The sequence below is a fragment of the Erigeron canadensis genome, chromosome 1, assembly GCF_010389155.1.
Source record: "Erigeron canadensis isolate Cc75 chromosome 1, C_canadensis_v1, whole genome shotgun sequence".
In the NCBI taxonomy this organism is placed as follows: Eukaryota; Viridiplantae; Streptophyta; class Magnoliopsida; order Asterales; family Asteraceae; genus Erigeron; species Erigeron canadensis.
In genome coordinates, this window is record NC_057761.1 from 4,655,415 (window position 1) to 4,672,275 (window position 16,861).

Below are 16,861 nucleotides of genomic sequence, written 5' to 3' on the forward strand. Positions count from 1 at the left end.
GGAGATGCAAATCGAGATGGATGGGGACAGAGTTGACGGCGATGTGGTGGATAGAGGTGAAGATGACGGCCGGCCGCTGCCGTCATCAAATTTGGGAATGGCTTTGGGAGGAATTTTGTGTGAGAAAAGGGTTTAAGGGGATGCCCTAAATTTTTTTAGGGTATTTTAGACTTTTCAGGTTCTTACTTCCTTAAACCCAATTTGCTTTATAAAAAAGTATAGATATAGATAACTATTTAAAAGAATCAATAATGGTTAGTTGTTTATGATATAAACAAAAAACGACAACTCTTTTACCCAAAATAAATACTCCCTCCGTCCCACTAAAAGTGTCACATTTTGAATATTCAAAGTCTTAATTTGTTAACTTTGACCTTATATATATTTTTTTGTGTTATATAACTTTTGTTGAAATTTATACCAAATGAAAATATATATCTAAAACTCAATCACGACATATAACTTTAACCAACCATAAAAACTTTTAATATTCAAAACAATAAATAAATAAATCTTGTAACCTACAAGCCCCCTTTGATTGCTTCTTTCTCTCTTCTCACTCTCACAAAAACCCTAATTTCGATTTAAATAAATTTCTTGCCGGAGCTAGCTACCTGCACAACAACCGGAGTTAGCGATGGCGATAGCGGCAGCGGGACAGCTGAACACCGTCGATGCTCCGACATGGGGTTCTCGGAGTGTTGACTGTTTCGAAAAACTAGAACAAATTGGTGAAGGAACTTATGGGTAATCTTACACTTTTTATTTTACAATTTCTGTATAAAGTTTTAATCTTTTTCTTATATGTAATTATATATATGATATGATGTGTTATTCGTTGTTTTCTTATAATCAAGAACCAAGCTTTGCCTTGTATTTTATTAGTTAGAATTTAACAAATTATTAACTTTTTATTAGCTTTTTGCCCTATATTTAACTATGTATTATATGAAACGGGTGGCTTAGCGATAACGGTTTCTTTCTTTTTTTTCTTTTTTTTTTTAAAGAAGTTCTAAATTTGAATGCCATAAGCTCGAAGTTTTTAGGGGTCACTGACTCAGCCTAGTAGAATTTATGGGAGAGTTAGTGGCCTGTCTGGTTTAATGGGGGTTTCGGGTTATATGTGGAGCCTTTGATATGTCTTGCAGGTCACAACAAAGTTGGCTCGTACTATATTGCATTGTTGCGAAAAGAAATTTTTAATATACTATGCAATATGTTATTTCGTCTTTAATAGTTTGATATTCCTTATTGATGTCATATGGCTCTAGCTAATCTAGTTCAAGACTATTTAGTTAATTAATGGACATTCAGTTGTTGGTTATTTTCTTTATATGAGAATAAGAGGCACTTTTTAATCTGTTTTACGTGATATGTGCGTTTTTGAGAGTCAGTTAGCATTTTAGTATTTCATATGTAACATAAATTGTTTAACCACTTAATATACCACATTAATTGTTCTAGTGTTTGAAGGCTTATTCTTTTCTAGTAACTTCAATTGATGTCTGTGATAGAAATTAAGAAATAAGCAGGTGATTTTATTAATTAATACTAAAATGCAAGGCCTGATTCGAGAGGGGCTATGTCTCGCAAACAAAGAACCCAAGTAAAATAGATAGACATGAACTGACTCCAAATGTAAATTCAACCTGCTATTTACTACTAACAACTGCTCATGCCAGCCTGCCCCTCTGATTTCTTGCCCATCAACTGCTCTTCACCATTTATCTTTCTGCTTGACAACATTAATTGGGTCTTTTGACCTCTGGTATCTTATCATTACTTCCTGGTTCCTGCCCCAAGAGACGACTTATCCTCAAGCCGTGTGCACGAAGACTGATCAACTGGTATAATTGTGAGGTTGCGAAAGATAGCAGCTTGTTGAGGTTCTGGTGCTATTCCCTGTAGCTTGTATTCTTAACCGTTAAGAACTTCAAAAAAATCTCTTTCCAGTTTGCTTGAACTGTATGAAGAGTTGCTAACCATTGGTTACCGAGTATCAAATCAGCTCCCCCTAACATAAACGGATAAAAGTTTTGGGTCACATTTAGGTCTGAAAGTTGCAGTGAGACATTTGTGCAAATATGACTGCAATGTAGAATATCACCGTTCACGATTTGGACGCCAATAGGAGAGATAACTTGGTGTATGTATTTCGAATCACTAACCAAATTATTAGAGATTTGAAGTTGTGCGTGGATCTGTTATCAATTAGATTCAATACCTTCCTTGTGCCTAAAATGCCATAAAGTTTTATAGTGGATATGCATGACTGACCAAAAAGTGCATGAAGGCTGATTTTAGGTAGTTCAGTTTACCGATGCTTCCTCTCCCGCGCAGCTATTTCAAAAAGCTTGAAAATTCCCGTTTTACAATGGTGTCCGGGATTGTATTTTTCCCCGAACCGGAAATATTCTCTCTTTTGATATCATGGCGGTGAGGTGGTTTTCAGGGCGGTTTTGGGAGAAAATAGCATGGCCAACAGTGCTTAAAGATGCTGGCTTTGAGTCTGCAGTTGTGACAGCTGTAGAGCCGCCATTTAAAATTGATGAAGTGTGGCTGTTTTTGCCTCAAACTCAAGAGCCAAACTTACGGACTTCAAAACAGATCTGGTTTTGTGTATATGGACATCGGATTTTAGTTCTTCCTTAAGTCTATAAAAAAAGACCCCCAACAAGCAATGCTCGGGCCAGTTTGAGACTTGGGCGAACTCCTGCCGGTATTCTAGAACACTACCAATCTGTTTTACACTACACAGGGGTTCATCCAGGTTTTGAAATTCAGGTGGTCCAAATTGTTTTTGCAAGACAGCAACAAGCTCATCCCAGTAGGTAATCTCGCATTCTTTTGTCAGCCATGAGTACAAATCTAGGGCATCACCCTCCAGATGCATCGCTGCCACGTCTACCATGTTGTCTTCAGGGGTGTGGTAGAAGCGGAAATACTTCTCAACCTTCAAAATCCATCTCCTTGGATCTCCTTCGCTGAAAGATGGAAAGTCCAATTTATGGTATGGACGAAATTGTCTATTGTTGTTCCTAGAAGTCTTGCCATCTTCAGGCTTGCCTGAACTGATGGTAGACTTGTGCTTGGAGTTGGCTTTGAGGGCGGCAACATCTTTTTGTATGGTATCCCCATGGTTTCCAACTTGGCCATAATAGCAGCCAATTGGGTGGAGACTTGATCTGAATTGGAACCACCAGTTTCTGAACTCTTTGTTTGCACCATCGCTTTAAAAGTTTCCCGGCAATGGAACCAAATGTTAGAAACTAAGAAATAAGCAGGCGATTGTATTTATAAAAAATTTAAAACTGAAACGCAAGGGCCGATTCGAGAGGGGTTATGTCTCCCAAACAAAGAACCCAAGTTGAATAGGTAAACATGAACCGACTCCAAATGTCAACTCAACCTGCTATTTAGATACTAACTACCCATGCGAGCCCTGACCCTCTGGTTTCTTGCCCATCAACTGTTCTTTCCCATTTAATTTTCTGCTTAACAACATTAATTGGGTCTTTTGACGTTTTGGTATCTTATCAGTGTGCTTGTTTGGTTGATAAGCTGATAAATGTGTTCTAAAACTTAGGTCTATGGCTATCAGGTGTTTGTCCTTTTATTTAATCTTTATGGCTTGCTGCATAGGTTTTAAGGTTATTTACCTGAAGATTAGTTGATTTTGAGGCTGTTTCTTCTCCTTGGCTTGCTTAGCTGCTTACAAGAATTAAACTTTCATATTTTTCTACCATTGTAGATAAAATGTTTGTTTACTGCTATTCTATCTGCATAATATAGTAATAATACCAACGCCTTGATCTAAAAGTCATCTTCTTTCCCCGACTGATATTGGGATCTCGTCTTTTTACTGAAAATCTCATTTATATGGTATTGGATACTAAGTAGTGTCTTATAATTAACAATCTTAATTCAGTTTTTTGTTTTGAGTCTGAATCCTCTGAACCAACTATTGTAATTAGGGGTTAGCTAGCTCAATATATCTCTAATCCTTTAGCAGTCTGCTTACTATTTACAAGTATTCTGTTGATTCATGGTTCTGATTCATGGTTAGGCCGGTCGTGACTCTCAATCTCGGGTATGATTAGGAATTTTTTATCCGAAACTTGACATTTCACATATACCCTCAAATTTACCTTTCTTTTGGACTACGAAATTAGGACTACAGTTCTGTTTCATGAGGCAAGGCATCCATATTTATTATATGTTCGGCTTCACAGGGGTTCCTTACTTTTTAAGCTTTTTGTTTCATTTCATGGTTGATGATAAACAAGGATTTCAAGCTGGAAGGATTGGTATAGTTACCTTAATGTTTTGAGTAATATGTCAATGAAATATATTCATAGAAATTGGTACTTTTAGTTCTAGGTTTCGAGGAGTTGTTTCTTTGTTGAAGCAGTTTTTGTACTAATTGCTCATCTTTTATCTTTTACTCAGTCGAGTTACTTTTCATTAGGAAAATGTACAGACATCTTTTATTGTTATGTTTGTTCGTTTTGTACTTTACTGATTTTCCTTTTTCATAGTGAAGTTTTCTCTGAACTTACAATTCTCTGCTGCAATGTTGGTTTTCAGTCAGGTATACATGGCTAAGGAAATCCGAACAGGGGAAATTGTTGCTTTGAAGAAGATACGGATGGACAATGAGAGGGAGGGGGTAACATATTTATTACTGCACAAAACTTGTTTTATATGCGCATAAAAATATATGAGAACACATAAATTTCATGGTGAAGGGAGTCTGTTTTTTTCCAATATGCTTAAATCTACTTTGTACCCACAGTTTCCTATAACTGCGATACGTGAGATAAAAATTTTAAAGAAGCTGCATCACGAGAATGTAATAAAGCTTAAAGAGATTGTTACTTCCCCAGGTAACTTATGTTTAATTCAGTTACTAGTTAATGTTTTCATATTTGTTTAATTTTATACGAGTGACAACATATTATGTGCATGTTTTGCCGTGTAGGGCCTGAGAAAGAAGATCAAGGAAGGCCAGGCAAGTGTTCACAATTAGTAATTGCTGCGATAACATTTGAGTTGGTCTTCATGTCAATTTAGTTTCTGGAAATTGAATTGCTTAAAATATATATGCAGATGGTAACAAATATAAGGGCGGCATTTACATGGTTTTTGAGTATATGGACCATGACTTAACTGGCCTAGCTGATCGTCCTGGAATGAGATTTTCTGTTCCACAGATTAAGGTACTACTGAAAACTAAGTTGCCGTTTGCTCTAATTTTGGACGGTCAAATGGTATACTTACCTATTCTTCTTCTCTAAGTGCTATATGAGACAGCTTTTGACAGGGCTTCACTACTGTCATGTAAATCAAGTACTTCATCGTGACATCAAAGGTATTGTCATTGCAAGTTATTTGATTTATAAATGAAATTGTCAACAAGACAAATGAATATCGGGACAATAATACATTTATTAGCTGAATTTCTGATATCTGAGGTACAAATATTTTATAATGTCCAAGTCACTTTCTGTTCAAGTGTGTTTATAATGTCCCTTACTTTTATACTTACTGTTGATGATATATGCTAATTACTAGCTACTATCCAAACTCAATTTGAAGTTTGTAATTGTACAAGAAAGAAAGAAGTAATATCTTTTTGGCCAACAAACTGCAACAAAATCGTATCCGATGCTTGCAATTCTCTAGTTTCACGGGTCTTTAAAGTTTAATGTTGTAGGTTTAAATCTTGTTAAGCCTGACTTCTCTTGTTATTCTCCTTTTCTGACATGGAAAGTTGGTTTAGAGAACTATTTTTCTTTTTTGACATTTGCTTCTGATTTTCAATATTAGTTACTGTCTTTATTTCACTTGATATGCCTCATTTGTTGCCCTGTTGTGCCTTTTTATATATACATATGGTAGTCTTAGTTCGGTAAAAACAATCTGACGCTATAATTAGGAATGTTCTAAATGATTTTTGAAATCTTTGGTCATTTCTCTTTTTAATATCTAAAACAGGAAAAGATGGATTTTCCATTTGTTTGGTTTAAGCTTTGATGTCTGCCTGATTGTGCTTGCAGGTTCTAATCTTTTAATAGACAATGAAGGAAATTTGAAGCTAGCAGATTTTGGGCTTGCACGTTCATTTTCAAATGATCACAATGGTAATCTTACTAACCGTGTGATCACTTTATGGTATAGGTATCGACGTTTACTCTCTTTCTCTCTTATTTGTTAAAACACAATATTCGATTGCTTAAAAACTACTAAAATGCATGTCTTGTTTATACTTTCATAAATATGCGATTGGACTTAATGATCCAATTGCTAAGAAAAAAAATTAATATAGTAATGTCTTTAAATCACAATCATTGGATACGTAAATTAGCTTATGTATGGAACTGCAACATCTCTGATGTACTATGATCTGAATAGACCACCAGAGTTGTTGCTGGGGACCACAAAGTATGGGCCAGCTGTAGATATGTGGTCAGTTGGATGTATTTTTGCTGAGCTGTTGCACGGGAAACCAATCTTTCCTGGCAAGGACGAGGCAAGTGCTCTTTTCATTAAAACTCAAGGGGGTAAATGGTAAAAATATAATGGTATGCATGAGAAGTTTTGGTGATCGGTTAGTGTAAGTTGTATTTCGAAAGCCGTCTTGTATCTTTATATGTCACCATACATTCTCTGCAACTTAGACATTTTCAAATTAGTTGAAGTATATGTTTGATGAATAACCAACATAACTGTCATTGATGGATGCTGGTTAATATCAAATGAATATAAATAGTTTCATTCAGCGCTATGTGATGATTACATTCTTCTAGTGATAGTTTGCATTTGTGTTTGTAGTCATAGTTGTTAGACTCTCTATATGTCACCATACATTCTTTGCAACTTAGACATTTTCAAGTTAGTTGAAGTATATGTTCCATGAATAACCAACATAACTGTCATTGATAGATGCTGGTTAATATGAAATGAATTTAAGTAGATTCATTCAGCGCTATGTGATGATTACATTCTGACGCAGCGAGAAAAAAAGGGGTAGATAATTGAACCTGTTGATTCTAAGAATACCCAGGAACAATTCTTCTAAAATTCGTTGATTCACATAGAATACCGAAAATTAGGCAATTTCACACACACTAACACATAATTGTGTATAGGGAGGAAAAATATTTCATATCATTGATCAAAAACTATTTTTTTAACCAAACTTACATCCCATTTATAGAGGGGAATTATGAGAAGAAACCATAAAGTTTAAAACTAAATTAAATACATTAGGAATCCCAAAGAGTTAGGAATAAAGAAAGTAACTTTAGATGGTTCCTCATGATTCTAGATTATTCCATACGGGTATGGGTCTAGTCGAATCCGAGTTCAAATGCTACCGCATCACATTCTTCTAGTGATAGTTTGCATTTGTGTTTGTAGACCTGTAGTCATTATTACCCATAATATTTTGTAATAAATATCTAAATGAATCATCTTTTGTTTTTGATCTTTTTTGAAAATGAGTAGCCAGAGCAGCTAAGTAAAATCTTTGAACTCTGTGGAGCTCCTGATGAGATAAACTGGCCTGGGGTTTCTAAAATTCCTTGGTACAACAACTTCAAGCCTACAAGGCCTTTGAAAAGGCGTCTTCGGGAGGTCTTCAGACAGTACGTAATTTTGTTTTTCTTCTTTTAATAAGAATGGTTTTTGTCTTCACATGTGAGTTATAACTTCATATTCCTTTCTCCTTTGATTGTAGTTTCGATCGGCATGCTTTGGAGTTGCTTGAAAAAATGCTTACCCTTGATCCTTCTCAGGTATCAGGGAAGCTCTGATATTTATAATATAATATATATATATATATATAGAGAGAGAGAGAGAGAGAGAGAGAGTGAGAGAAAATGGAGTATGTGGCTGTTAGATACCCAAGCTTGGGTGTAGAACCCCTCACATACCAATATTTCAATATATATATAAATGTTTGGGCCCCCATGCTTTTCATGGATTAAAAAAACAAGATGTGAGGGCAGTAGTGATCTAAAGGCGTCAAAATAGGCGGCAGTAGTGATATATTTTTAGCCATAAAAATAGTCAAAGGTTTATCTACTAATGTGCAGTCATTTTGATATATTTTTAGCTCCTTCTATTTCAAGTTTTTTATGATTGTTGACGGCAGTAGTGATCTAAAGGTGTCAAAATAGGCAGGTTGGGTAGCATTTCAAAATGGGTGAACTTGTGGTATGAGTTGAATTAGGTCAGTTAGGTAATTGGTTTGGCCTCAAGTTTTTTTTTTCAAGTCACAGTTCTTTAAACGTTTTTTGCTGTATAGAGGATGACCTTCGACTTGTTTGACACATTTCCTTTAAGCTATTTTTAGATTTTACCCGGGTTTGACCCACTAAAGAAGGTTATAAAAATGAAGAACTCGAGACAGGTTTTTCAAGGCTAGACGTAGCCATCTATATTATGGGTCAAACAGTTGGACCTTTTCCTTTGGGAAGCATAAGGTTTTTTACCTTGTATAATTAGTGTGCCAGATGTGGTATTATTCAATGACTATAATATGGGAACATTTTACTCGTTTGTCACATCTTCTTTTGATCTGCTTTTATTTCATTGTATCCTTTTTGATCCATTAAAGATTCGTAAATAAGAAAAGAAGCCGATTGACTTCAATTATGGCGTGAAATTGATTAGATCAAGGCTAGGTATAACCATCTAAATCGGATTTTAATGATACCAATGACAATGCAGATACCGCTCTAATTTGGTGAGAAAGAAATCAAGCGCTGTACCCATTCGGGTTTCATGGCTATAGTTGCATTTAATCCATTCATAAGTTATGCGTGTCAGAAATATTCTGCTCTTCGGGGTTTACTTATCCTGACTGTTGCCTTCTTACATACTTGTTTGTTATGTAGAGAATATCAGCCAAGGATGCACTCGATGCAGAGTATTTCTGGATTGACCCATTACCTTGCGATCCCAAGAGGTAGGGCTGATCTCCTGGATAATATGAATTAGAGGTGTCACTTTTGACAACAAATCGGTTAGTTTGGGCGGTTTATATATCAAAGTTGAAATGGGTCATGGTAATAGATTGAACCAAATAAATTTAACAAGATGGAAGTGTGTTAAATGAATTAACGAAAAAGTATCTGAATCATATTTAAATGCATAGAATTGTCTAAGTTGCTTTTTCGAAAAGAAGTTGTGATATTCTAGTACTTTAGTTTTTTATCATCTCGTTTAAAACAAGGATTTTGCTATTCGTAGCCTTCGGGGCTATAGATAACATGCAGTAACTGTCCCTTAACCGTTTACTACACCTTAACCCCTAAGGGCTGTAAATAGCAAATTTCTTAAAGCAATAACTAATTATATAAAGCAGTAACATGTTATACAAAGGTATAAAATTTGGAAAGAAGTATTTGCAGGTCTGGGCTGACATGAACTCATTCTTTCTTAAAGTTTCAACAGTTTTGACATGAACTTTGTTTCAACCCAACCTATTTGACTCCTATTGTTGCGAATATCATGTTCAGTTTGGGAAGCATGCTAATTATGTGACATTTGACAATTTCTTTGTCCAGTTTACCTAAATATGAGGCTTCCCATGAGTTTCAGACCAAGAAAAAACGGCAGCAACAGCGACAACATGATGAAGCTGCAAAGCGTCAGAAAATACAACACCAACAGCAGCAACATTCCCGTATTCCTCCGCCAATGCAGCAGCAGTCTGGCCAAGCTCATGGCCAGATGAGACCCGGACTTCCAAACGCACCACTACATGGTTCTCAACCTCAGCTGGTTGCAGGTGGACCTGGCCATCACTACGGGAAAGGCCGTGGTGGACCTTCAGCGGGACCAAGCAGATATCCGCAGGGTGGAAATCCCTCTGGCGGGTACAATCATCACCCAAATCGTGGCAGCGGCCCATACCCTCCTCCACAAACATATGGTCGGGGTAGTGGTGGTAATAGTGGCTACGTGGTCGGTCCTTTAAATTATCCACAAGGTGGGGGTGGCTCATACAGTGGGGCCGGTGGACCTGGTGGTAGTCGTGGCAATGCAATGGGAGGAAATCGTGGCCAACAGTATAATAACTGGCAACAGTAAGGCTATGAAGAGGGTGGGTCAGAAAGCTGGTTGTGTAAATCTCTTATATATAATGAAAACACACAAACATACCTACAAATAAGGTTATGCATTTGTTTTTAAAGAGAGAATATATTGCAGTTATTGACTTAAATTATCATGTTGTGACTGAAGAACTACTACCCAATGCTTTGAGATAACGTCCCTAGCAGTTGCTTTTAGACCGTTTATTTAGGGTTATCGTCGTCGTCTTGAGCAAGAAATCTGGGTGAAGCGTTGATTGTAGTTGTCATTTAATTATTGTACTACTATTTTTGTAATCTGAGACTGTTCTTTGGACAATCTTTTACTATGAGCCGGTCATTGACTATTTAAACCAAAGTTGGTGCACTTGGGATTCGCGGATGTACTGGTACTTGTTTTGCTGTTTTTTTTCGCTTGATTATTACATGTGAACCCACAAGCGAATTTTCGCTGTCAATTTCTTATTATTGCAGGAATGACTAATGACTTAATGAATATTATATGGAAGCCTAATAGCGTGATCGAATGTAAGATATGTTTTAAACATGTATGACTCCCGACTGTTATTTAGTGTACAGCAGCATACAATGTGTGGCATTTGAGGTTTCTGGCCACATGACCACTTTTAGGGGGAGGAATTAGCCCTAGAAAATGGTTTATGTTTTAGCTTAAGTTGTTGTATTTTGGTTACTTATTTCTAGAGTTAGAATATGGTTATGTAAATTACACGTGTTTTAAGCTCGTTGATATCTAGTAGGAGTGTGTACGAGTTAAACCAAACTCAATTCTGTCTAGATAAAAAGTCGAAGTATCGAGCATTACAGCGCACCTTGTTTGTCCAATCATACAAAAATTTTCGGTTTATTAAGGCATGAATATTGAATACCTTCAAAATGATGTATGAAGTTCAAATCCATATGACCATATATAGTTGTCTTTCATCCCTTCTATTTTATCTTCTTTTTATTTACTCTTCATTTCTTTTATCAAGGGATCCATTCCAGCTTAATACGTATATGATTTTGTGTCACAAATTTGCCCTAACTTTGTAAAAGGGAAACGTTTTCCATCCCCTTTTTCGGCTTAACTTTATATCTTTCTTTGTCACTTTTGTTTGTTGTCAAGTTATCAACATTGCCACATAGGAAGTATGACATAGAGATGATGAAATAGAGATGATGAAATTGGTGTGTATTGTGAGGTGTTTGAGTGTGTGTAAAAAGGACAAGACTTTTGATTTTTGAAAGTTGAAAAAAAAAGTGAATAGAGGGAAAATGGAGAGAAAGGGAGACTAAAACAGATTTTATAATCATCTGATATAAAAATTTTCTTCTCCGCCAGTTTCTTTCATCTCTTTCTTGTTCTTTCATTATTCTTTTAATCCAACTTTTGAAGATGAATATATATAAACTATATATTTATATATATATACATAAATCTATAAATCTATCCATACACATACATATATCTATAATCAATGTATTTATTTTTGTCTTGAATTCGAAAAGAAGAAGAATATGTAGAGACATAGATCTAAGCGGCTTCTGTTAAGACTGATGATGATGATGATGACATATTTTTTAAGACCGTTTTTTCATTACCTCATGTAAATGAATGTGAGTTTTATTTGATTTATGAATTATATTGGGAAAGGTTAAAGCTTTTTAGTTTTGATGTCTGATGTTTTCCAGGAATTTATAATCGTAATAATTTTGTAGGTTTGATGGTATGATGCAATTATAAAGGATGATGATATAATGTGTTTTTTAAGTATCAAATATAAACTGGATTCTTTCTTTGTTGATTTCCTCTAAGAATTTTGTAGGTTTGATATAGGTTATCTTATTTAAAATTTCAGATTTGTATATGAACATTAAGTGTTTGATAAAATGTTTCAATGAATAATGTTCTTTTTGCCTTGAGTTACGATGTGAGAATGCCTTTTTTTTTTATAGGTCAAGGAATTTTGATATATGTAAATATGATTTGAGTAGCAAATAAGAAAAAAGGAAGTTGGTTGTCAGCAGCAAGATTGCTTTAAGCCCATCGGTATCTACCAAATAGAAAGTGCTCTTTATTCAGATTTGTTTTTTACTTCATTCATTATGGCATTCTTCTTGTTTCTTATTAAAGTAGTTTTGGTTTAAAATTAACACTATCACTATATAAATTAGGTTTTATATATTTTTGTGTTAGGAGTTTGAGATGTGGATTGATATAAGGTTTTAAGGTGCATGTTTTATATGTGTGTTTAGATACATAGTGGTTTATAGAGGTAGCAAGCATAAGTGGTTCAAGTGAGTTAGGTAATGGATCTCAAACAGATTTGGAAGCAGTTTATTCAAGTTAACGTTTTTAATGCTGGTATTGTATTAGGTTCGAAAATGTTATATTGTTCGGTAATTTTATCAATATAATGGAAGATCTTGTGAATTCTTTAGTAGTTTAGATGTTTAGATATCAGAATTCTTCATGTCGTTGCTACGGAATGTAACAACCGTACTTTTTAATATTCTATATATGCTAGTTAGGTTGTCTATGTTCCCGCAAGCCATAGTTATACTTGAAGCTAGTAGGTAATGCCCAAAATTAGTAATCTAAAACAATGATTTATACATACATGAATATATTCCTAACTAAAACAACCAATTACTTACATTTAACTAACTAAACACTTACAAATTTAATCCACACTTAACCTACACTTATACAAATATACATACACTAATTTTATATAAAAAAAAAAATAAGAAAAAGCCTTTTCATTACCCCCCAAGGCCGGCCCTCTTAACCCCCACACACAACACATTTCAAATTCATTTTACACTCTTTTACACTTCCCATACACATAACACTCATTACACTTTCTCTTCCCAACACACACATACACTCTCCTAAGCAAAAACACCTCCCTTTTCTCTCTTCCCCTCCCATTTTCGGCTGCCATTATAAGAAGCAAGAACAAGACTAAAAACTCATCTAAACACTTGATAATAATAAGGGTTGTAGGTTAGATAAACAAAGGGTTGATTCAAGAATAGTTTAAGGGTTGTTTCAAGAGTTGAATAAGGGTATTCTTGGAGATATAGGCCACGAATTTTCTGCCCATTTTCATCATCAAAAACTTGTTCTTCAAGGGTATAATCTTCCCTCCTTTCACTAGATTAAATCTTGTTTATGTTTATGCTTAAAGGTTTTTATCAAAAGCTCATGTTTTCTTTATGAATCTTCAAGTTTTCTTTCAAATATACACTTAATGAGGGCAAAGTTGATAGGATCTTTCTTCTCATGCTCATGCATGTTAGATTTATGAAGAAAAATCCAATGATTCAACTAGTTTAAGACCCAAAAGTGTGGATAATGTTTAATAGTTCTTGATGTGATTTTTCCTTTGAAAAATGGTGATATTTATATATATTATAAAGATTATATTTCTGGAAATTTTATAAAAATATGGATTTGTTGTTAAAAAGTTAGATCTATAAAAGTTAGCATCAAAAAGGTAGATATGTGTTGATAGTTTGTAAAGTAACTTTTTATATAAAAAGATGAACATATTTTATATAATATTTATGCATATATTTCTGGAATATTTCATGAAAATATGTTTTTATGTTGATGGATTTTTGATGGATAAAGATTTATGCTAAAAAGTATTGATTTAAGTGCATGCATGCTAGATTTAAGAAGATTGGATTTGTTGTTGGATTATGAGATAAAGCTAGGTTTGTCATAAGTGAAAAATATGTTAATATTTGTGTTAATATTCTGGAAAAATTGTTAATATGTCAAAAATACAAGTATGGAACTAAACAAATCCAAATAGGCTTGAAATCGAAAACCGAAAGCTTGTAAAAATGCACTTTTAGCACACACTTGCACCAAAATCAAATGACCAAGAAAATATCACAAAGTTACTGTGAAAAATTGATATTAATATTACAAAACTCAACTTGCTTGGTTCAAGACAATAATAAGCTCAAAAATCACTTTTTCGGGTCAAATAATCACCAACCGAAAGCACAAAATTGCACATATCACACCACCACCACAATCACGACTTGGAACACCAAAATATGATGAATATTCTGGACAAAATGAAACAAGAACAAAAATCCCTTTTGAAGCACTTAATTTGCTTGAGAAATGAGGCAAAAATCACTATTTCGGTAAACGATTTTCATGTTTAAAAGTCCTCAAATTATAAAGACACAAGAGAGGTTGAATGGTTATAAATTTTTATTGATAAAAGGTGCCTAGAGAGGCCTGGGATTTTTGGACAAAGACTCTTGTGGTGATTTCCAAGTGTTTTTATGATTTAATGAATTTAAATGGGATTTAAAGGATAATTAAATCAATAATAAATTATATAAATCATGGACTTGGCCAAATTCACATAACCAATGATAAAAATATCTCAAACCTACTGGAGAAAAATAATCACAAGAAAAGAACCAAGTTTTATATGCTTCAAGAATGAATAACTAAGTTAAAATCACTAATTAATCACTATTATTAAATAAATTAATAATAAAGCTTAAAATAGATACATAAATCATAATATTACAAATTTAAAAGCTTGAAAATCAGTAGATAACCAAAATATAATGATCCATCAATTTTAAAGGCAATTTAAGAACTTAAAAATAATTATAAGAAATTATTTAATTAATTAATGAATAAATGGAATAAATAATTAATTAAATAATAAGAAATCAAGGAAATTAGTATAAATCAGAAAATATATTTTAATATCCACAATATTACAGTACTAATGTCAAATAATATTACAAAGCTAAGTGTACAAAAGAAATCATGCGTATCAAAGCCAAACTACCGAAATTCCAATAAACGCGGAAAAACGTATAACACGAAAACTACTCTTATCACCAATTCTAACTTAACCAAACATTTTGAACATCATAATGCACTTTGATTCCATAATCAAGTAACAACCAAAGATAGGCAAGCCTACTAGCATACGTCTCATGATCTAGTTTACTAGTTCATGTAACACACACTTACGTTGTGTATATTTTGAATACCATGGTTTAGGCTTGCTTGAGGGACGACACCACTAGGCGCACTTCACATACTTGATCAGCCCCTAATACTCTCCAATAAAGTGAGTCATAGCCCCCTTTCAAACTACTTTATGTGTTTTAACTATCGGGGTGAAAAGCATGATATATAAGCTAAATTGCTTTTATTATTACATATATATGAAATGATTCTTGATATTATGATTATGAAATGAAATTGTTTCGTATGTTCATTATGATAAATGATTTATATAATGAGCTTGAGTTCTGTCAAACCGCTTTCTTCGGTTCACTACTATTTACTCCGATTATGGAGGCCTGTAGTTAGTTAGTTGCACAACTAGGTTTCGTCCACCCACCCATTAGTGTAACGGTGGAAGGTTGGTTGCCTTTGTGACAACCTCCACTTCCAGTCCGACCACGGGTGTTCTAGCTACCTTACTTAGGTCGTCTCCATGGCACGACCCATTATTATTATTATTATTACGGCACTTGATTGATAGCTTGTGCAAGATTTGTATTATTTATTATTGGACTTTGAAAAAATGGTAGTAGTAGTGGCTCAAACATTTACTCATCTAAGTTAATTGAATTATACCCTTGTGGTTATATAATAATGATTTTATTATGGTTGATTATAGTAAGTTGAACATACGTTTTTCAAATGATATATTGGAGGTATACATGGAAGTTTGGTGACTCTCAAATTTTTGGTTATGATGGATATATATACTTTATGTTGTTAGTTAAAAACCTATGAACTCACTCAACTCTCATAGTTGACACTTTTTCTTCTTCATGCTTTTCAGGTTAAAGCTTTAGGTGCGTAGCTTGAACCGCCTTTTTGGACTCTATAATGCTTGTATGGTTGGACAAGTATTGCAAACATTTGATCTTTTAAATTATGAATTTGGTTATGTAATGGATTTAGACGTCATCTTGAACTTGTAATCTTTTGGATTTGAATGTCATTTGGAAAACTTGTGTTGATGTTTTATATTTAAATCTTTTGTACCATGTCGTTCTGTGGCATCTCGTGTTTCCGCCTTAGTCGGGGTGTTACACGGAATTATGGCATTGTGTTAGTTTTATTACTTTGATTAGCTAAACCAACAAGCCAAATTTGACCTTTACAAAATAAAAAAATAAAAAAATAAAATAAAATGGTGGAGTAGACAAATGAATGAACAATGATGTGAATATTCATTTATGTTTTCAAACACTAATTGACAAACTTATTTATTTACAATTAAAAATTGAATTTTATGAGCATGCAAGTATTATGTTTTTTTTTTCTTTCTTCTTTTTAAACTTCAACCGATATACGTTTCGCAAATATAAGAATGATGGAATTTCGTTTCAATATATGATCGCAAATCTAAGATTGATGGAGATCTTTTCATTTTACATAGTTTGTAAAAGATAATATCATCACCATCATATTTTATAAAAGAATGTCACATTACGAATAACAATGGATTACTGAAAAAATTTAAGTTTTAAAATGGGATAAAAAGATTATTATTGTTAAAAGATGAGATATTAAAATATAAAAAAATTATATATATGGGTACATGCTACATGTTACGACTTTTTACAGTTGTATTCCAAACTTGTAGGTCTATACTCTATGAGTCAATGAAATAGTTTTTGAATTAAAAAATCACTCTAATAAAAAGACATAAAAATTAGAAAGAACCACATTCCAACGGCCT

At 33.8% G+C, this 16,861-nt stretch overlaps 1 protein-coding gene across 1 annotated transcript; it reads left to right on the top strand.

The window, feature by feature from the left end:
- Positions 1 to 506: 506 nt before the first annotated feature.
- Positions 507 to 10,561, top strand: LOC122602107 (cyclin-dependent kinase C-2-like). Its single transcript, XM_043774839.1, has 12 exons — positions 507 to 747; positions 4,588 to 4,669; positions 4,796 to 4,886; positions 4,982 to 5,011; positions 5,110 to 5,219; positions 5,299 to 5,371; positions 6,060 to 6,180; positions 6,415 to 6,532; positions 7,510 to 7,649; positions 7,742 to 7,799; positions 8,904 to 8,974; positions 9,576 to 10,561. Exons 1-12 carry the CDS (start codon positions 638 to 640, stop codon positions 10,099 to 10,101), a joined length of 1,530 nt encoding a protein of 509 aa, XP_043630774.1. The 5' UTR covers positions 507 to 637; the 3' UTR covers positions 10,102 to 10,561.
- The last annotated feature ends 6,300 nt before the right edge of the window (positions 10,562 to 16,861 follow it).